Source organism: Embiotoca jacksoni, unplaced genomic scaffold (genome assembly GCF_022577435.1).
Source record: "Embiotoca jacksoni isolate LCO1_2020_lvr unplaced genomic scaffold, fEmbJac1.0.p SCAF_13, whole genome shotgun sequence".
In the NCBI taxonomy this organism is placed as follows: domain Eukaryota; kingdom Metazoa; phylum Chordata; class Actinopteri; family Embiotocidae; genus Embiotoca; species Embiotoca jacksoni.
Genome location: NW_027185263.1, coordinates 17,385,017 through 17,407,800, shown reverse-complemented (window position 1 = coordinate 17,407,800; position 22,784 = coordinate 17,385,017). Strand labels below are relative to the sequence as shown.

The 22,784-nt window shown below is 43.6% G+C and overlaps 1 protein-coding gene across 1 annotated transcript in view; it reads right to left on the bottom strand.

Annotated features, from left to right (window-relative positions):
* LOC138196702 (E3 ubiquitin-protein ligase RNF43) overlaps window positions 1–22,784 on the bottom strand; it is a 91,261-nt gene that overhangs the window by 26,908 nt on the left and 41,569 nt on the right. The window contains exon 2 of the mRNA XM_069147018.1: window positions 8,758–8,871. Within this exon, the coding sequence (XP_069003119.1) occupies window positions 8,758–8,871 (114 nt within the window). The remainder of the gene's footprint in view (window positions 1–8,757; window positions 8,872–22,784) is intronic.

Sequence of the window (22,784 nt, the reverse complement as noted above, 5' to 3'; positions counted from 1 at the left end):
ACTGCACACAGACTTACTGCACACAGACTTACTGAATACAGACTTACTGCACACAGACTTACTGAATACAGACTTACTGCACACAGACTTACTGAACACAGACTTACTGCACACAGACTTACTGCACACAGACTTGCTGAATACAGACTTACTGCACACAGACTTACTGCACACAGACTTACTGAATACAGACTTACTGCACACAGACTTACTGCACACAGACTTACTGCACACAGACTTACTGAATACAGACTTACTGCACACAGACTTACTGAATACAGACTTACTGAACACAGACTTACTGCACACAGACTTACTGCACACAGACTTACTGAACACAGACTTACTGAACACAGACTTACTGCACACAGACTTACTGCACACAGACTTACTGAACACAGACTTACTGAACAGACTTACTGAACACAGACTTACTGCACACAGACTTACTGCACACAGACTTACTGAACAGACTTACTGCACACAGACTTACTGAATACAGACTTACTGCACACAGACTTACTGCACACAGACTTACTGCACACAGACTTACTGAATACAGATTTACTGCACACAGACTTACTGAACACAGACTTACTGCACACAGACTTACTGCACACAGACTTGCTGAATACAGACTTACTGCACACAGACTTACTGCACACAGACTTACTGAATACAGACTTACTGCACACAGACTTACTGCACACAGACTTACTGCACACAGACTTACTGAACAGACTTACTGAACACAGACTTACTGCACACAGACTTACTGCAGACAAGTTTCATTTTCAGTGTGTTAAATCTGCTACCAGCACGCAGGAACACCCACATACACGACTTGTTTTACTATCCTCGTGGGATTTCATTGACGTAATGCATTCCCTAACCCTTTAACCTAAACTTAACCATCACCACCAAATGCCTAACCTTAACCCTAACCTTTATCCAACTCTAATCCAACTCTAATCCTAACAATAAAACCAAGTCTTTACTCTCCAAAACGCCGACTCTCCCTCAATCTCTGTCCCCACAATGACGCATGTCCTCGTGGGTTAGTATTCAGGTTAAAGACCCCACCTTGATATAAAAAACAAGCCCACACACACAAACAAATGACTGTAACCAGTACAGACTCCGACACAGCACCGCAGGAACAAAGGGGACTGCATCTGATGTTAACTCAGTTTGCAGGTGGGGGGTGAGGTAGGGTTATGATTCTGCTTGTGTAGGTGGATAAAGGAACGGCCTGACAAAGGTGCCCATTGTTTGGCTTTATTAAAAACCCTGCGAGTGTTTGATATTTGCATCATCATGAAAAGAACAGGAGACAGAGGAGTCTGGCTCAGGCAAATCCCTCCACAGTCAGCACAGCATCTATCTCAAAGACAAAAGATATTAAACAAAGGTTGGAGACGAATCAAACTACAAATTACATCAAGGGTACAGTGACAGCTGTGACTGAAAAGAAGGCAGTCGTTAGGCCGCTGGACGACTTCGTCCTGCTGTATCCTCACATCAATATGGTGAGCGAATACAGTCTAGCTTTAACAGAGGGGCAATGGGAGGGGAAACTGCTTCGTCAGGGTCAAACAGGCACAAACATACAAACGTGGTCAGTTCGTCCGTTAACCCTGTAGCTTTAAAACAGAGCAGATGGCAACTATCTGAGGAGAAATATTTGGATCATTTGTGAAGGCCGCCCCTTCACTCTGCTGCTTAAAAGAGAGTCTTGAGAGAGGTAGCCCCAAAGCTAAATCTTTATCACTTTTGAAGCAGTTGCATTCATGATGAAATCATCAAAGCGCTGTAAACCTATCTGACAAGGAGCAAAAGGAATATCACCCTCAGGATAACAGGAAGAAAGAGCGTGTACCTTTTGCTCAGAGGACTGAAAAACAGATTTTAAACTGTCCCAATGTGGTGTTCAAACTTTTTATGTGGTGATTTACAGTTTATCTCCGACTGGAACAAGTAAAAATGGGAGGGTGGGAGTGTTTTTGTATGCTTCAAAGATTAAAAAGAATACTTTGTGTTGCATGCAGTGGTTTAAGAGTTGCATGGTCCTTGCCAGTCGATTAACAAAGCAAAGCCAAAGTTGCAAAAGTTAGTGAGTCCAGCTTTGACTAGCGAAAAAAAAAGAAACAGTTATAGTTTATCCTTTTGAAGACAACCGTGCAACTGTCTGGCACCGACTAGCAAATAATGAATTTTCTTGGGAGAGAAATCAAAGCGAGTCCAAAAGTCTGCGAACACTGACGCATTTCATACCAGCCAAAATGTCCATTGTGTACCTGCTGCTTTTTGCATTTGCTCTCAAAAGCTGAAATATTCCCTTTTTTCCAGATGTTGCCCTGTGTTCCTCCTTCACTTGTCTCAGATGAGCTGGAGACGTTCGACTCGGCTACTGAGGGAAAAGCAGCCAAAGGCAGCTGCCATTGCATTTCCAGCCCTTCTGCTAAAAAACAGCAGGCAGGAATAGCCTGAGGTCAGTGTCACCCCGACAGACAATAAGACACAGGGAGACAAAAACACTTGTCATGAGCGACGTGATTTATCCATCCCTCAACGGGCTTCCCTAGTTTTCAAACACTTCCTGTTGCTGGGATTACTCTTCCTTAAGCCTCAGGCCATGAAGGAAGACCAAATTAACCATTAATAATTACTAAACTCTTAATGATTAAATTATGACTTGATATTTTAGACCTTCTAATGGTATCAACTGAAAACAAAACTCCAGTAGTTACTTGGGGACTTCTATTCTGCATAAAGTCTTATATGGAATCCTAAAACTAACAAAAGTGACTTTTGATTATTATAAATCAAAACCATCACAAATAGATGAGAATACCTCAAACAACAATGCAATTAGTTAAATAATTAGATGGCAGGTGAAAAGAAACATTAAACATTTAATCATCAGTCAGTTTGTAAATAATAGAAAAGCTTTATCCCCTAAATGTTGACAGTAAAATTACATTTATTTTACTCAACTTTGCGTTTTACTCGATAATTTTATTTTTCATTGCGTAGAAAGTTTTCAGAGCTTTTTTTGTATCTTAGCAAAACTTGAATCCTTCGGGTGAGGTCATGTATTGCTGAGACTGGGATTGTGTCTGATGGTTATCACTGTCTTTTGTCACTTTCGGGACTTCATATTTATCCTGTACTCAGATTATTAAGTGAGATACAAGACAAAGGGATGTATCTTCATGTTGGTGCAGAGTGTGAGATGCAGTGTCACACCAGTAAACTAGTATTTTCCAGCACCAGCATAGTAAGAGCAGATCAACAGCTTAACCCACTTTTATCCCATAATATTTTGGTCCCTTAATTAGGCGAAGGCTGAAAGATATAAACGGACAGTTGAGTGAGTGATTTCCTTTACTCTGGAGACTCTCTCCAGAGAAATGTAAGGCTGCAGGTATCTGCTCTATCTGCTGTCTCTGACTGGGAGGATGTTGTGCGTCGTCAAGCCACAATTACACACTGCACATCCACTTAAATGTGGTGCAACAAGCACCAGGGTGTAACAAAATAACCACAGAAACCCTCATGGTTATGAGCACATCAAAGCTGTCGTTTTGATTAATTATTCTGTAGTTTTTACTTTGAAACAACAGGGGACACAATGAGAGGACTTCACACAGTCTCATGAAAAATGGTAGATCAATTAAAACGTCTCTCTCGGTCTCCCTCAGGAACATCCATTCCTACCGATCCGTCCCTGGTGTCTCCTTCCAAAACAACGGGTAACCAGGGCAACGGCTGCATGCATTACCTTCTCCTTAAAGTCTTTTTAAGTGTCGCCTGCAGGTAGACGTGTAGCTGCGATCACCAACATGATGTGACAGAGATTGTTCAGGTTCAGTTTTATTGAGGTGCTGCCAGACATAAACAATGTAGTTTCAAGGATTGTATTTTATTTATGGTTCATTACCAGGATCCGGTTTGTGTCACAATATGAAGATAGCAGCAATCATGTTGATGTGTTATAGAACTGCAGATGGTGGGAATCAATGGGATGATCATTACAAATGAAAACATGATGACCGTGGGATTTTTTTTAACATGTAGAAAATGTGAATTAATCTGCTCGTGTCAGGATATTCAAGCTGCTGCAGTTCTGCTTGAATGTCGCATACAGAACACAGTAAGTTTCTTCTGATAAAAACTCGCCATAAGATTCCCAAACCGTCAGTGCGTCATGACATGACATCAGCCCTGTATTTAAAGGGGATGAATGTAGTGAATATGACCATGACTGCTACAACCTCAAACACATCAATGGGTGATAATGAATCCTGGCCATGAAAATGCCAAAAATGCCTTTGGCACGTCGAAACACTGTAAAAGGATCACTCGACTGCCTTCAAAGTCTCCAGCCATGCTAGTGGCCCTGTGACGCTGGTATCGCTGCACCCAAATCATATGTTTCAAACTGTAATTACGAGCAGTCAAGAGGGGAAAGAAAAGGCAGCGATATCAATACTTTCTGACACTCACAATATCTCCTACTAGTTAAAAGAAGTACAAACTGTTTGCAGGATGGCTGCAAATGCACCAAAATACAGAATCAACACAAGTAATTCAGCTAAATTTAGTTCAGTTTATTTGTATCTGGAAAGTGTAACAAGCTTGTGTCAAGACGGTATAATGTTTACTATAGGTTGTTGGTAACATTTGCTAAATAATGCAAAATACAAAGTACAGCAGAGGCCAATTGGTCATATTTGACATCATATAAATTAAAACATTTTACCTAATGAAGGTGCTAAATGAAAAGCCAAATCATCATCAAACTTCATACAATTCATCCTCAGCAGAAAAATAGTTGTACAAAATTTTACAACAATCCATTCAATGGCTGTTGAGATATTTCACTGAAAGGAGGAAAAGTTAGTCTTTAACCTGCATTTAATAAAAAAAAAAAAAATGTAGCACCAGTTCATTCAGCAGATGTTAAAAACGTTTCATAGGATAGATCTGCTGGTGGTGCTACAGGAGAGGTCGAGGGATGATTGACAGCCTACAGGACTGCACACACACACACATACACACACACACACACACACACACACACACACACACACACAAAGATCCACCTATCGTAATTCCACTAATTTTCAAGTGAGAAACACTAATAAAACTGTCACTATCTCGTCTTGTTTTACAGCAGTTACACTAAGGTATCATATTCAGTTTGATACTATCAGTGTGATTTGCCTCTTGATCCCAGTGACTGACACTGTCTTTGTGTCTCCAGTAGGTTAAGAAAAATTTGTGAAAGCAGACACACACACACACACACACACACACACACACATATTGAATGCACACGCACATGCACATGAAAACCGTGGTTAAAGAAAACAGGATTACTGCACAATCAGGCCAAGAAGCCTTTTCATCTGAGAGCAGCAGAATCAATACGCAAGGCTTTCTATGGAAGTCAACAAGTTCAGACACGGGCCAAAGACTCAATCACCGTAAGAGCTGTTTTCACAAAACAGCTTCATATTCATGGAGCTGCAGTTTGAGTGGGAGAAAGTCGGCTCTAACAGGTAGATTACAGCAGTTATTCAGAGTAAAGTAAGCTTGGCGTGGAGTTTGGAGGAGCCCTCCTGGCACCGCTCGGGTGCATTTTCTTTTCCGAGTCACGTGCTGCTCTGTGACTTTAGAACATTTTCAGTGCTTCAGTGTAAACAGAAAAGGTCAGCCGGTGAGGTTAAAGCAGAGACATTACTTCTACTGTAGCACAACATGCTGGCAGAGAAAGCCTGTTTGTGTTGTGTGTTGATGGAAAACCACTGGAGCGGCGGCTGGCAAATACAAAGACAGAGCAGCACCTGAAACACTCGGTTGGCCTCTTTTTGTCAGGGCGCTTTCATGCCGTACGCTACACGTGAGCACACCAAACTTGCATTTTACGTGAATTTTGACAGGGTAGAGTCGTCTCAAAGCGAGCATGACTGTTTACACACTTAAAAATGAGGAAAGCAATATTTCAGTCAGTCGCCAAAACATCCGCCGGCTTTGTTTGCTCATTTTACTAAAAAATTAAAGTGTTTTTGTGCCCTGATGGCTTCTATCCCACCAGTGTAGTGATGAACTATATACAGTTTTGTGAAGATGTTTACAACTTGCATCTGTACGGTGCTGTATTCTGCAGTTGCAGCTTCCTCTCTGGTAAATTTCGGGTGTTTGAAAATAAGATGGCGAGCGCAGAGCGTGAAAAGCTTCCAGCATTTAACCGTTATAAGTACAATGCACTCAAATACCAAATGTGAGTATGTGAGTGCACGAATGGAGTCAGGGTGGGAGGACATTTGGATACTTTCTGGATACTTGTGATTTTAGATATCTTTAATAAACATTTTTCAAGGTAACTTTGTAAAGGTGTGCAAAAAAAACAAAACAACACAAGTACACTTTAGTGTATTAGATGTAGCGGAGAGTTAAGCTCTTCTATTTTTATCATGGCTCAGCGATTAAAGAAATAATTATGTTCTATCACAACAAAAAACTATTTTAATGCTGAATTTATGCCAACGAAATGTCTAATTGAATAATATTTTGTAATTAATATTCACTGTAAGCTATTGATTATGGTTCTGTAATGTTTAAAATAAAAATTATTCAATAGAGGAATGTAAACTCAGTCATACCATGAAGGTTTGGGAATAAATCATCCATTAATAAACTGCATTATAAGACATCAATAATTTTATATGATTAGGTAAAATATTCTGCTTTCTAAATATCATATATTTCTAAAGAAAATCACTAATATATTCTAAAATTCCTTACAAAGATGTATCATTTATTTTTGCCCAACCAGTATGTTTATTTTATTTTTATTCCCCACTGAGCAACAATACAATTTCTTTTGAGTGATGAATAAAATTCCCTACAGTTGACAGCATGATAGAGTTTTCAAAGACTTCTACGTGAGAGTTTCAGGCAGCAGCAGCAGCGCTCATCATCAGCTCCTCATGTACTCGTGTGTGAAGGTGAGGGAGAGGTGGTCAGTCGTGCACCAGGAGAGGGCGACGGTTCGAGGCCAGATGCACGGGCATGTGCACGAAGTGCTGAAGATGTTTCCTCGTGCATTGTCAAAACAACGTGCAAACACGCAGCTGAGACATCCCGAGAGATAAACTTTACTTTTCCAAACTGTTCAGAGACACTCAGAGAATCTTCCAGTAAAGAGCATTAAAGAGAGAAAGTGCAAATCCCTGCAAATCTGCAGAGGAATCTCCCTGCGATGTTGGATATAGGAACCTCTGAAAACCAAAACCAAAACAAAGGATAACAATGAAACCTTATCCCTCAAGGTTTTAAGCTGCACTTTGTTTACTTTACGGTCTATTCTGAGTGTATGTGGTGCAACACGAACCCTCTGCGGCCATCTGAGTATCTATAGATTGGCGGGGCGGCTTAGAGTCAGACTAAACTGTAAACAAGTCCCATCCAGAGAGCAGAGGGCTGACGGAGCACCGCACATCCCCAAACCATCTGATTCATCCTCTTCAAAAGGCCGACAGAAAACTCCTCAACAGCTGCATGTTGAATCCCCAATAAATCCACCACAACCAAAAGCTTTGAATCGCGCTAAGGCAGCGAGGATGCAGGTGGCTGGAGCGCAGTTTATTGGAACACATACTTTCCAGACAACCAAAACAACAAGACACACACACACACACACACACACACACACACACACACACACACACACACACACACACCCATGAACACTCTTCCCTCCCTCCCTCCCTCCCTCCCTCCTTCACTTCTCCTGATTTCAAAGGCGATCTGCAGGGAGGGAGAAAGCACTCGGAAGCAACAGCCTTTTGTTCACGGGTACTTTTGCAGGAGGGAAAAGAGCATGTTTTGTTTTTGGGACAACACAGAGTTGGCTTTAATCAGAACTGTTTTTTCTGGAGTCAGCCTTGAGTGACAGCCCTCTTCCCCCACTTTGGTTCCCACTGCAGGAGCACCGGGAGGAGGAAGAAGTGTGGGAATGTCTCTACATCGTCGCCGTGGCGGGCTGCTCCTAAACATGGCTTTAAATTAGGGGAAAAGAAAACACAGGCTAAAAAAAGGCAGTTGCCTAACTATACTCCTGCCTGCTAATTTGTCACCACTTCAAAAATGGGGGAAAAAATAGCACCAGTTTTAAATCACACTACTTTTAAGTTCGGGTATGCCAGCCAGTGTGTATGGTAGAATACTTAAACACAAGGAGGATTTAGGTCAACTCCGACAAAGTTGCACATACATCTGAACCATTGTGGGTGGAATCTATGGAGCTGCGTTCATATTAGAGGGAAGAAATGGAGAACACTGAGTGTCTGGTTCTGGCTGGCTGGCTGGGATCGGACCAGTGACAGCTGGGGCTTGAGAGCCTCACATCCAAAGCCAGGGCTCATTGCCACTTGCTACATAGCAGCGCTGAGCTAAGCCCCCCCCCACTCCCTTCCAAGCCCTCACTCTCAAAGATCACTGTCCTGAACAAAACATTAAGCTCCGGCCAAATAATTCCCTCTAAAACCATCTTCTCTTTAAAGTGGAAATCCAAGAGCGGAAGGGGTAGCGGAGAGAGGAGAAGATGGCACGATGCTTTCACTGTCCGCTGCCACGTCCGAGGGAGGACGGGGTCACGGAGAGGGGAGTTTCTCAGACCACTCAGCCGGGATAAAACCAAGCATTTACCACCTCGCATGTGTGTGTTAATGTGTGTGTGATCCGTACCTTATCGAGCAGCGGCAGACAGCGGGGTACCCTGTGCTCCAGTTTGACAATGGTGATGAAGTCGCTCTCTTGTCGCTCATCCTCGCTCGTGTTGCACAGGGACAGAGGGTGATACTGCAAAAACACCAAGAGAGGAAAAGAATCGGTCATCAAAATCTGAAATTTAAAGCCACTCAGTCATTTTTCTTTTTAGGAAACACCCGCTGCATGACAGGTGTGCAGAGGTGCAAGAAGCATGAATGTAAAGTACATAAACAGCACGTCTTCACACCTCATCGCACTCACGTATGACTTTGTTGTTCTTAGAAACTGGGAACTGACTGTACTTTAAAGATAACGAGATATTTCAGGAATCAGATTTGTTTTCAGTCACAACAATGACTTTCAACTGTTGTACTAAACTTTCTTTAGATTTTTTTTTTGCAAACTAAATGAAATGACCTCACTGACAGAGCCTGAAGTCTAAATAGAGGCAGAGTGGAATAAAGAGTTCAACAAAAAGACGGACAATAATTAATAACAGTTGTGAAACATCACTCACATGCCCAGGAAAAACTTAGCTTGACAGGCAATGTTGGAAACAAGAAGTCACTGATGTACTTGAGTGTAGTTCAGTTGAACTGCTCATCTGTTCGTTACTTATAAAATAGCTTCATGTTAATTGCTGCTGGGAATGAATAGATTTGTCCACTAAAGGGGGAGTTGGGTGAAAAAAACAGTCCAAATGAAACCAATGAATGAAATCAAACAGATTATCCTATACGTACCAAAAACAACAACTAACCTACAGTATGTGAACTTGAAGGTAGAAGAAATGAATAAAGTTAAGAATCAGTGACAGAAATGTTGAAGACAACTTTTCAAAAGACGGTCTAGACAGAGAGGCTGAAGCTCTGTTCACACCATCACAGAACAACAGTTGCACTTAATGGAAGCTTTTATGTCTTAAATGAAGGCGTTTCCTTCCTAAAGCGTCCAGCTAATATCAAGAGGAAAAACTCTGGCACCCTACGAAATCAATTACATGGATGGCGCTGTTCGCTCCCACCCAAAGCCTGCAGGACTGAAAGAATGAGAGATAGTCTTTGGTAGGAACATTTGATCCCCTCTGAAAGGGAGGAAATTCGTAGCTGCTGAAAGGCAGCATTTAAGAGCTCAAGGGATAGCAGCAGTGTTTGCAAGTCAGACATGCTGTCACGGGTACCAGGAGCTGCACGGCAGTCAGGGAGGCAGCGATCCGCTCCTGAAACACCCACATGCTTCACTAATGTGCCCACATGATAAGAGAGAGGGAACCCCCCAATACACTGCTCCCAGATCAGTCCTAGTTCAAGTTCACAGATCACCCTACAGCACCCGGTCCCCGCTCTCACACACACCCTAGTGGAGCGGTTCCACCCTGCCCTGCCCTTCCCAGTCCCGTTACGGACCCGTCCCGGCCTGGTTCTGCCCCGGTGGGCCTCTTCATGTGGCTGTGGGCTGAGGTCATGGGGCTCCCCCTCATCTCACCCTGCGGAAATCCCTAAATTAAAAAGACCCAAGGGTGACATCAACAGCTGGCACCCCCAGGCAGGGGAATTGACGTAATGTACTGCAAAGGGCTGGTGCATGTCTGTCAGACGGAGAGAAAGAGGAGACGGGAAAGAAAGCAGACTGGAGGAACCGGGCTGGGACGTGGAGATAAAAGAAAATAACAGAAACATGAGGTGGGAGGTCGGAAGGAGGGAAACACCTCGTGTACGGTGACCGTGTTGTGCAGTGGATCGAAACGATGCAGAAAACTAATGTGATATCTGCTATGAGTGTTGAAACAGGAAACATCAGCTCTAATGCTAAACGGCTGCTGCACAAACACCATATGAGGAGAGTATTAATGACCTCTTCGCCGGTGACTCACACTTATGCCCCAGGGGGTAAATCTGCAGTGTTCAGGGGGAACATGGAGAGATTCTGGGCTAGCAGGTGTCATGCTGATGTTCAGTGAATTCACTGTCACTACGTCCATCAAGCCAACAGCTACACTGAAAGCACAGCACACTCCCTTATCAATGGCAGTCACCTTTAAGGACGGCCATGGACAATGAATGAGAGAGCAAGACAACTATAAAGAGCCAGCAGAGAAGGACAAAATAAATGGATGTACAGTTTAAAAGGATAAGAGCAGTCTATTAACACGACCTAAAAGTAATACGTAATGAGCTAAATAACCAAAAGTGGTTAAACAGTTAGCTAAAAGCAGTGAGCAATTAAATATTTAGTTAGAAATGTATCAAGTGTTTAGATAGTAGCTAAAGGTATTGAATTAACAGTTAAACAGTTTCACTAAAAATAATGACGAGTTAAGCTAAAAGTAATTAATAAATAGTTTAAATATTTATCTTAAAGTTATGATGAAACAGTCTTAATGGATTGATAAACAGTTTAAATTCAACGTGGTGAGCTAAAGATCATAAATAAACTGTTCAAAAGTGATTCAAAAACTGTTTAAATAGTTAGCTGAACGTAATGAATAAACAGTTTAGAGTTTTAGCTAAAAGTAAAAATGAAACACTTTAAACAATTAGCTGGCAGTAGTGGATAAAATGCTAAAACAGCTAGCAGTAATGGATAAACAGTTGAAATAGTTAGCTAAAAAATAATGGTGAGTTCAAATAATTTGCTAAAAAAATACTTGATAAAGAGTTGAAAATGATCAATTAAAACATTTGAATAATAAGGTCAATTGAAAAACAGCTTGATTGCTTAAAGTAGTTCATTGTAAATGATTGACAGGTGCAGCTTCTGCCACATCCCGACAATTCAAACCTAAACATTTGCAACTCAGATGTATGAAAAAATGATGTAAAACACACACTTTTATGTCGTGTTCCTTAATGTCCACTTTTAAATGCCCTAAAATAAAAACGTGTGGAACATGACAGGTGTACTTGAGCTCCCCGTACATATGAATGTTTTCGGACCCAGCATGTTGCCTTGATAGCAGCACAGCGTGAGCCCCTGGCCTGCCTGCACGCCGTGCTGCCAGCTGCCTCTACCAGTCTGCATTTACAAGGACCAAATTAGAGGCCTTCAGTTGAACTTGGCCCTGAACAAAGAAAAAGAAAGAAAATATAAAAAAAAAAATCCTTTAATGACACTACTTCACTGATGCCATGACCTCTGCTCCTTTTTTGCTATATGTTTGTGGGAAGTGTTGTGACAGAGCTGCATTCACCAAGACTCTACTGTAAAATTCAAATGCTTATTTGAATCTTTAGGCTGACTTGATCGTGTTTGGATCTTGCTGTGATATTAAACATGTTCATGCACGGGGCTGTGCAATCATTCCTAATAAAGCAGATAATAATCCCAAAGCGGAGCCAAACAGGCTCTGAAGGAGTGGCTGCTTTTAGTTTCCTCTGGCTTCCTGAGGCTCTGAGGGCAACCACCTCCATGGTCACAGCGTCTATGTTTTGCATCGTCGACAAGACTGAGCATTATCTTCTATTTTAGATATGCCCGCACCACTTACAATCAAGATGGCTGTGAACACTCTCCATGTGCCACCATCGGTGCCATCGACCACTTAGAAACACGCTGCCGCTGGACTATAAACAGCAACCAGGACAGACTGAGACGTCTTCACTGGGTTTTTGTAAGGCCCTGAGAAAAAAGGGCCTGGGAAACCAAATCACTGAGTCTCCATTTCACAGGGACTAGAAACCACAGGGCACGCAAACAGCTCCCCACAGACTGTTAACAATGCTCACTCCTCCGTTCCGCCTCCTCCTCCTCATCTGTCTAGATCTGTTGCAGAACTGACGGGGACATGTCCCTCTGTTCCTTTGTAGCCACGATTAAAGGCATTCCTTTCCAGCTCAATCAAAGTCTACCCCAAAAATATTCCTAGGCAAGAATCTAACAGTCTCAAAAACAAATACATGGACAGAAAAAGGGGAAAATAAATAGTAGCTGCAGTGAGAAGTCAATAATATTTTTTTTCCCCCTCACTTAGCCCTCCGGATCTTCTTTTTTCATCTGCCAATAATCAGCAAGAGAACTTTCTAGTTCATCTGATGCCAGCAGGGAACCAGGCCCAGGCAGTTAGCCTATGTCAGTGTGCGTTAAAGAGAGGAAGCAAAAAGAGCTCGCACCTCTCGTCAAGTTCTCCCACTCAATTATCAGCTGCTCAAGTCCTCTGAAGAGCTACTGACTGAAATGCTGAAGACAAAACAGTCAAAATGAGGCAAATTGATGGAGAAGAAGATGAAAGAACGACATCAGGGTGCGATTATGAATTTAAATTGAAAGTGAGGAAGGCAAAAGGCCACTTCAATGGAACTGTGCCTTGCGGCCTGGAAAGCCTGCCAGGTTAGTGCAAATCAGGGAAGAATTCAATCAGCCCTGCCGCATGCAAACCTGCAGACACGCAGACACGCACACACACACACACACACACACACACACTCACACACACACACACACACACACACACACACACACACACACACACACCCTATCTGTTTCCTTGGTTCTGACCCACTTCTTCAGCCTCCCACATTTAAATCAAATGAAATATCTGTCTTGATACTACGCCATTAAAGACGCACCTGTTGAGCACGCACGCACGCACACACGCACGCGCGCACGCACGCACGCACACACACACACACACACACACACACACACACACACACTATCTGCTTCCTTGGTTCTGACCCATTTCTTCAGCATGTGACTCAGCCTCCCACATCTGGGCTTTTAATCAAATGAAATCTCTTCGTCTGTTATTTTCTTGACACTACACCATTAAAGATGCACCTGTTGAGTGAGCACACACACACACACGCGCACACACACATGCACGCACGCACGCACGCACGCACACACACACACACACACACACACACACACACACACACACACACATGCCGGTATGGTGAGATAAGATGTGCAGCAACCAGGCTGCAGCTTTCAGTTGCCAAAGTTACCAGAAAGGTAAACATATTTTACATTACTGTCAAAGTGAAAGTCTATAGTTTATTTCCATGACAGGTCTGATTGTCCTTTAGATAATTTAAGTCTAAAGTTCAAATTTTGATAATAAGTTAAAATTAAATTTAGTAAAACACGTTTCTGGTTTGACCCTCAGACACACACTCAAAGGTTCATAACACAGCAATGATGAAAGATCCTAAATCAGTTTTATTCAAGTTCTACATCACAGTTTTTTTTTTTATCTCTGAATGTCTAAATCAAAGCTTTGTCTTACTCAATTTGACAGAAGGTACAATGAAGGCAAATGTTTGTTTTAAGCACTGAAAAAGTGTTTGCCAAAAAGAGCATTGATGCAACAGTTGAAAGAGATCCGAATGTGGTTTCCCGGGTTACAGGGCAACACGTGGAAGAGACGAGGGGGAGCCCGAGGTGAAGGGACGGGTTGGGACACTGACCCTTTGCTTCCTGTCCTGCTTCTATGGAAACACATCAGGCAGCAGTGTGTGAGAGTTTGTGAGTTAAAGAGAGAGAGCACAGCTACAGAATGTAGCGTTGCTGGAGGCAGCTCAGCGTGTGCTTGCATGTGAACATATGTGCACATAAGCGTGTGTCTACTGATCCACCGGTGGAAAAAGTCCCCGTGTGGTTCTGCAGGGGAGTGAGCAACACAGCGCCGGGTGCAGGAGTGTGTGTCTGAATCTCAGCGCTCGCTTCAGGGGAGCGATGAAAACCTCAAATCTAATTTCCATCCCCGGACCAATAATCAAGCAACGCTGGCTTCTAAACACACACACGCACACACACACACACACGCACACACACACACACGCACACACACACACACACACACACACACACACACACACACACGCACACGCACACGCACACGCACGCACACACACGCACACACTGTGGTCCAGAGCTTGGTGCCACAGATGACACAGATACACACTCCTCAATCAGACATCCTTGTATCTGGTGATCCTGCACTAAGTAGATTTGCATGAAAGGCTGATGGGAGAGTGACGCCGGATGGTGCGGTGCCATGGGAGCCGAGCAGAGGGTCTCTCTCTGTCGGAGCATCTGGAAAAGTGGCTCCGAGGCCCTCCCCTCGTCTCTCTTTGCAAATGCAAACGAACAGAAGGCATTACTGCTTTGGTCCTGTCAAAACAAAAGGCGTGTCATCTTTCCCCCCGCTTTATTGACAGTGTCAGTCCCATATCCAGTAACGCTTACCGCAGAGAATGACTCGGGGAAACATGATCCCATAATGAGGCCCAAATAATTACCACCAGCCTCAAATTTGCCCGGGCGCTTTCTTTAAGTAGCAGAGCTTCCCCCCAACTCCCGGCCCGTCAGACTGTCTCTCTGCTCTATAAAAGGGATTAGCTGAGGGAGAGAGAGGGAAGAGGAGCTGGTCTTAAAGAAAGGAAGCTGAGAAGGGAGCTGATGAGTGCATAACTGATGTATTTTTTCGTGACACATCGTATTTCCACAGAGCACGCTGCTCACGTACGACGTCTCGCACTTTTTCTGTGCCCTCCTCCCTCGCTGCTTCCCTTGTTTCTGTTAGATAACAAGCAGCACAAAAGTTCAAATGGGATGAACTTTGCACACCGAGGCACCGAGCTGGGTACAGCCGCACCTGTGCTTTGATGAGCGCTGCACATTTTCTTTGAGGCTTGGCAAACGCCGCTGAAAATACTGGATTTTAGAGCTCAGTGGCGGAGCCCTATGTGAAAGCAACTTCACACATGTAAATGAACCTCCAGTGTTATACTTACAGTATGTTGTGGTCTGAGTTTAAATCTCCCACTCAGCATTTCAGCAACTGTGCTTCCACATTAGGTGTGATTAATCTGTGCTGTCTTCCCCTGCTGGCCCATATTCACAATAATGTTTCATACCCGAGTACACTTGCGTCATCATCCGCACGACATTTGAATACACAGTAAAAATGCCTAATTTAATTCATACAGTTTGTACAGCTGCCTTCACGATGGAGTACTCCCTCACGTTACTGCTGCTGTTGTTTGGGCTGGACCAACACGGAGGACACTCAACGCTCTCGCTGTCCTCAAACCTCATTCGTGATGCAAGGAAAACAAACGTGGGTGTTGAGATCTGCACTGTAAATATCTGAGGAGACAGGCCTTTTTTTTTTTTCATGTCTGAAAACACGACAGACGGTTGAGTAAAGTTGATGTTATTATTCCAGATTTTAGTGCGGCTAGCTTTCCCAGCTGATGACAGCGGAGAACGCCTGATGGAGAACGGTACGACGATCTGGGACGCAAACTTCACTGGACTTGAGGCTCAAACCTACTCAAGTACAGTGAGGAGGACCAAGGCTGGAAGCACCCTTAGTATTCATCACACACAAATGGCCGACATAGTGACACAGGATTTGGACTGGCACACCCTAAACGCACTGCTGACCTGTGTTTAAGTCTAAATCCCAGTCAGAAAAACCTTATTTACTTTAGAGATTATTAGTAAGTGACGTGAAACGGGGAGGCCGAATGTGACACTAGTAACCTGAGAGTAACCTGAGATCTATGGATGTTAGTGTAGAGTTGATATTGTCCCGCTAGTGACCACATGAAGGGGATTAAAACCCTGAACACCTCCAGACCGACTTTCAGCTGTATTCAAGTGCTAAAAAACACATCACTGGTTGTTAGGTTTCAGTTGTTATAGTTGGAGCTGCTGCGGGATAATCAGGGCAGAATGACTGAATGAATCTCCAAGTCTGGTGACTCAACAGGCAAACTGTGTTTCTTGTCCACACTTTCCACACAGGTCCTTCGGTCCCACTAACACAGACACGCAGGCTTGCATATACTTACACATTAACATACTCACTAAAAACAACTAGGGCTACTCCATCAGCCTCAGGCCAGCGCCGCGCTATACATTTCAAAGCTCGGAGTTAAACATAAACACAGCACTTCCCTGTCATAACAAGTCAGTGGCTCGGTAACCCAGCAGTTTGTTAGTGTTGCAGTGATCCCTCTTCCCCGTGGACACGGGGGGGCCGCATCCACCCGGCCTCCAGGCTTCCTCCGACCCGTCCTCGGCCTGAAGGACTCTCTCAGGTTCCACAACATCAGTCAGGGAGAAAACCCAAACTATTCAGAGTGTCAATCACACACGGTCGGGAGCTGAAGGTCAGCGGTCATGTGGAAGGTCATGTGGAAAGTGATTAGCCGGGGGAATGAAGGCGGGTGTTCTCAGAAGGACAAGACAAATTATGGGAGAAAGAGGGACAAATATGAGGCAAAGAAACAGCAGGATGAGCCAACTGGTATCAGCTAACATGTAAACAAATTAGTGCAAATGATAAATGTGACTGACTTCGTGTCACCAACTTTACTTGGCCGGTTTGAAATGGCTTCTGTCAGAGTGCAGATTTATGCAGCTTCTCAAAATCAATACTTCAGTAAGTCAATGCTCAACTAGCTCACATGTCCGATTTAACAAAGTTAACATTAGCTAAAAGGCCATCCAACACCTCCTGATGCTGATCGCCGGGCTAGTGAGGATCGTTAGGGTAGCGAATAGCAGCAAACACATTTACAATTTAGTGACTCATATTATTTCATATTAGTAATATATTGAGGAGAAATAGACACAAAGAGAAGCAAAAAGAGAATCTGACAGGAAGCAACAAGATAAAAGTGACAGAAAGTGTTTATGAGTCCAAAATTTGGCCCACGACTATAAAACTACTCGTGTCAACTTTGAAAAGTAAATCTTACGCTTGTGCGCCCTGATTCACGCTTTTCAAACTCATTTTTGTGTTCACTGCAGTAATCCGAGGCTTCTCTGTTCACAGCTGACTTGCCAGTTTCTACTAAGAGCTTATGAGGTATTTCAGGAACATCAGTAAATTATAGTGTCTCGCGATAACTTGCATGTTAGGCATCTTGAGGACATCAGTTAATTGTAGCTACAGTAAAGAACAAGTTAGCTGAATTGAAAAGTGTTGTTCAGGAACCAATATCAAAGTAAAGGTATCGGTACAACTATCAAAAGCTTTTAAACGCCACCCAGTCTAGTTCTTTCTAGACTATATGGCTTCTTTTTATTTTTAAAACCCTCTGCTGTGTTAAAAAAAAAAAAAAAACTATGGATTTGACTTGATGCTATAAAAAAGCCAAGAGATCAAGATTTATCTCATGGGAACTCTGTACAAACTGTTACGACAATCCATCCCGTACTTTGTAAGATATTTCTATCCAGACCAAAGTGGTGTCCCGACCAACCAACCCTGGACTCATGCTGCTAGCGCGGCTAAAAACACGTGACCAACCCCAAGATACAAAGACATATTCAAATGTTTCACCCTCGGCAGCCGGTGCAGGACCTTCGGTGAAGATGAGGGTCTGATCGCAGAGGGGAGAGTTTCAAAATAAAACCACTGCTTAAACTCAGACAGCCAGCGGTAACGTGGCGGAGGTTCTCTTTAACGAGAGACAGGTGCCTTTTTTACACACTTACACATAAAATCAAACACAGTAGGCTGCTGGGGGTGTTTTTAACGCCACTCTTTTATTTGGAAATGCAATCGCACCCACCAACATGTGTCTTTTGTAACAATATGCTGTTCTTAAAGAGGGGGTCAAACTTTATTATGGCATATGAGAAGGAGACATTTTTCTCTCTCTTCTCTTCCTCCTGCTGCTGCACCTTTTGAACTGTTCTTCCACTCAACTTCATGCAGCTCAACACCAGAATCACAGCTTCTGGGCTGGAAATGGTTCACTGCATACGTCTTTACATAAATAACTGAGAGGACCGGATCGGCCTGAAACCTCTTACGTGGAAGTTTGGAGGGGAATGCGACTAGTTTTACACATCAAAGGCTGTTTACAAGTCCTATAGGGGACATATGTGCACCAAAAATTCAGAACAGTTGCCAGACGAGTTGCATCATGGGTAATGTAGCCTTTGATTTTCAAAAGGAGGAAAAATAAGAAAAAGACAGGTTTGCAACTCAGTCATGCCCGAGCTTGTAATACACACATCAGTCCACTAGAGGACACTGTCAATGTCATGTTTTACCTCGCTGGGGCATGAAAAGTCCTGAAGGTTTAACAAAAGATCCAACCTGGTGTTACTGCGTGAATATACAGGTCTTGGTACGTTCCAGCGACGCATTTGCAGTCGTTGCAGCCAACTGGGCGTCGACCTCGGGTTCATTTTGAAACTATCAAAGCAGCTTTAACCAATCGGTATGTGACAAAACTGTCTGAAGGTCGACCACCGCTGCAGCGAGATTAAGAAATAAATGTTTGACTCCAACGTCATTGCAACTTTAACACCGACATGGTCGCTGATTGGTCCGCCCTTCAGAGTGGCGAACGGAGGATCCAGACTTTAATCACAGCGTAAAACTGAAGCTGTGAGCAACAGACTGGCGGTGCCAGGCTAGAAACGATTGCGGTTTGGGTTAAAATAAGTAATCTTACACTAGTATTGTTAAATATGTCAAGTAACATAAGTTAAATACGTTATGTTATGCAAGTAACTAATTTATGTTACATAAAAGAGATCCAGATTGACTTTCGCTTTCCCTGCTTTGATCACTGGTCTCCCAGGTGGAAACCCTGAGTTTGTTCCATCCACCCACCTCTGACCTTCACCATACATTCACTTTATCTCTCTTTGTACTTCATCACATGACTTCCTTCTCTGACAGTCGTTGCGCCTAGGTGATGCAAAACATGACACCGACACGGTTCCCTTTAGTGGACGGATGGGTGTCTTACTTGCTTTGGCTTGATACGGGAATGCTGATTCAACAAGTCCAGCAATATTAAACTGGTCGAGTACTATTCAACTATCAAGTACAACTCTCAGGTAAATGCACCCCTTTCAAAGGAATCCATAAATAAAAAGCATAAATTAAGATTTGTTTTTAAGTCATGATCACATTTTACTTCAGTGTTAGTGATGAAACATTATTGACTCATTTTCACTCATTTTTGCCAACAGTGCTTTGAATACAGCACGAGGTTTACACTATTAATCATTGTCCTGAAATCCCATCGCCATCTGACACAACAAATGACCAGAATGACTTAACCCACTGACTTCCTCCTTCTTCACAGTTAATTCGTTTAACATCTGTCTCCATGCATGTACACTTGCTATGCACTGCAATGGTGTTCCACACTATCGAGTCACACAGTTACATGTTCAGGCTTCAATCCTATTTTCTTGGAAAGAAGATATCAAAGGGAAGCAAGGCAGATTGCTCAACCGGAGTCAATAAAAGAACTTCTTAGAACAATTCCCACAGGTTTCAAAAAGGTTTCATATTTTTGCTGCGCAGTCATCATTACCTACGGCGCTGTCATGGAAGATCTCTAATTTGATCCAGAAGAGGATCCGCTGGAAAAGAAAAACATATTTCTTCACAGATGTCACTGTGCCTCACCAACCCTCTGTTCCACCTCACAGGGAATCCCGTAACCACCTGTGGCCGACGTCGGAGACATACACTCACGAAGGCAAAGAGCGGGTAAACACAAATACTAAACCGAGGTGTTTTTTGTTTTTTCTTGTTATTTTTACTCATCACAAATGTTTATGTGACCGTATTGCTCAGGCACATGCTGTATCCTTAGCAACCGCACCAGTAAATAGTTACAAAAACATCAGCACAGAATGTCTCTGATGTGGCTTGCCGACTGCTTTCAACACACCTTGTAATTGGCAGCATAATTGTTTTCTTTTTTGCTGCTATATTTCACTTTGGCTGCGAGGCAAGTGTTGACGCTGGCTGATTTATGGTCAGGGAATGCACCAGGAACTTTTGAAGACTAACCAGGCAGATGTTTTGGTCCAATATCGGAGAGTGACCTTTGTGGGATCTGGACATCCACCTGAGTCGGTCATGGGAGGAGGGGAGGTCCTGGTCTCCTGCCCTCCTGTGGTGCGCCGCTGCATGCGATCCCTCCTTTTCTTTTCCCTCATCTTCCCCTGAACTCGCCCTGCTGGCGGGCGCTTCGGTCGCAGCTGGCTCCCGTCTCGTTTTAATGGCCAAATGGAGTGACAGTTGTATGTACAGAAGTATGTGTACACTGTATGTGCAGTGGGTGAGGGGTGAGGAGGGGTGACGGGGTAGGGGAGGGGGGTAAACTTTGTAGGGCACACAGCCAGGAGCATTGAGCTCTTCCTGGAATGCCATGGAAAAATGAGACAGAGGAATGTAGACTCCACTGAGCAGTGTAAACAGGCCGGGCTGAGAGAATGCTGCCATGCTGCTTTGAAGTCGCTCCATCTCCCTGTTGCGCGCGAGCGCCTGCGCAGGCAAGCGCACACATACACACACACACATACACACACACACACACACACACACACACACACACACACACACACACACACACACACACACACACACACACACACACACACACACACACACCCTCACCTACTGTACTGCTGCATGGGTTAACCGAGAAAGCCAGATTTCACCTCGTGAACCGGAAGCTGTGCTTTGTTCCGGCGGTGGCGTGAACTCAACCTACACTAGGTGTACAGTCTCAGCGTCCAGGCCGGAACACACGCTCCATTTATCACTCAAACACAGATGCACTCAGTTCAGCACATGAGCACACACATGCATCCAGGCGCATGCCCGCATTGCAACACGTCCCTGTACAGAAGCTCACACCTGCTTCTCCCTCTGCGAGCACGCTGCTTCAAGGCTTCCGGCCATGCTTCGACTTCACAGGCTTTTACTAACCGAGTCTGCCTATCTCCTCGAACTCGCTCCCTCCTCCTCCTCCCCCTCACCCCGCCACTCCTTCTTCAATATGGCCTTTCAACATCTTTGTTGAACGTGCTGCAGTGATATCAGGCTAAGAATGTCTCCGGTGTAGACAGTAGACTTGAAGGCACCGCAGCCTGTTCCTCAGCGTCTGAGCCAGCCGGCTGAGGAATCCACTCCAGTGGGCAGGTAAACACTGCTGCCCTTTGGAGCGCCACTCTGTCCTACTACCAGTGTGTACATCAGTGAGACTGTGTGAGTGTTATGTCAAAACTACTCTCTGCTACTGAATGTAACGGTTTTTGGGGGGGATTATAAATTCCAGCACAGAATGGGAAACAAAACATGACACAAACAGTCCCGGACTATCATTTTTGCTTTATAACGAATGCATGAAAACATTAAGCTAAAATAAAAAGCATTAACTCACTTTGCACAAACAAGTTGGCATGTTTGATGCTGTTTCTGTTCGATCTACTGATCCAAGATGCGACATAAATGAAGGCTTAGCGCACTACAGCGCGTTAACAACCCGTGACTGTAATTAAGTTATAAGTAATGAGGACTGATTTGGCTACATCTGGAACTATACAGACACATACTGTCTCTTTTTTTTAAAGACTAAAAGCTTCACTGACAGTGATGAAAGTTTACTTAAATTTTCTTCTATACATTCACTTCCTGGAAGCTTCCCAGTGCTGCCACTACCACAGCGTTCACTGGAGCAGCTGGGCCCGGGCTCTATATGCTATAAGTACATGTGGTCCTACATTTTCTTTCCTGTAGGACCACATGTACTTACACACAACAACATTTACGAGCACAGTGAAAAATGTTGTTTATTTACAAACAATTCATGAAATACATATTTTTGTTGCATGAGTGTGTTTGTGTCAGTGAAGGACCATGGAAGTGGAAGAACTCTAGGTATGGGTCTTAAATACTGACACAGATTTTTTTAAAACATGAACATTTTAAAACAGTTTTGAAACATTGAAAGAGCTTTATAAAAGCTTTGAACGCTTTTTAACCTCCCGTACCCAACTGTTGGATTTACACAATTAGTATATAGACACTTGAATGTATTGAATGATCTGAGGATGTCCTATTACTGTAAATACGTGACAAACAGTGTTTATCTGCGGTGACGGACGTCTTAAATACTGGACGCGGGAGGTTGTTTCCTCAGAACATCTGCAGCGCGTATTCAACACATCCATATATACACTCATAAAAGTCTGTATGCTGTACACACGTGTAAATCACT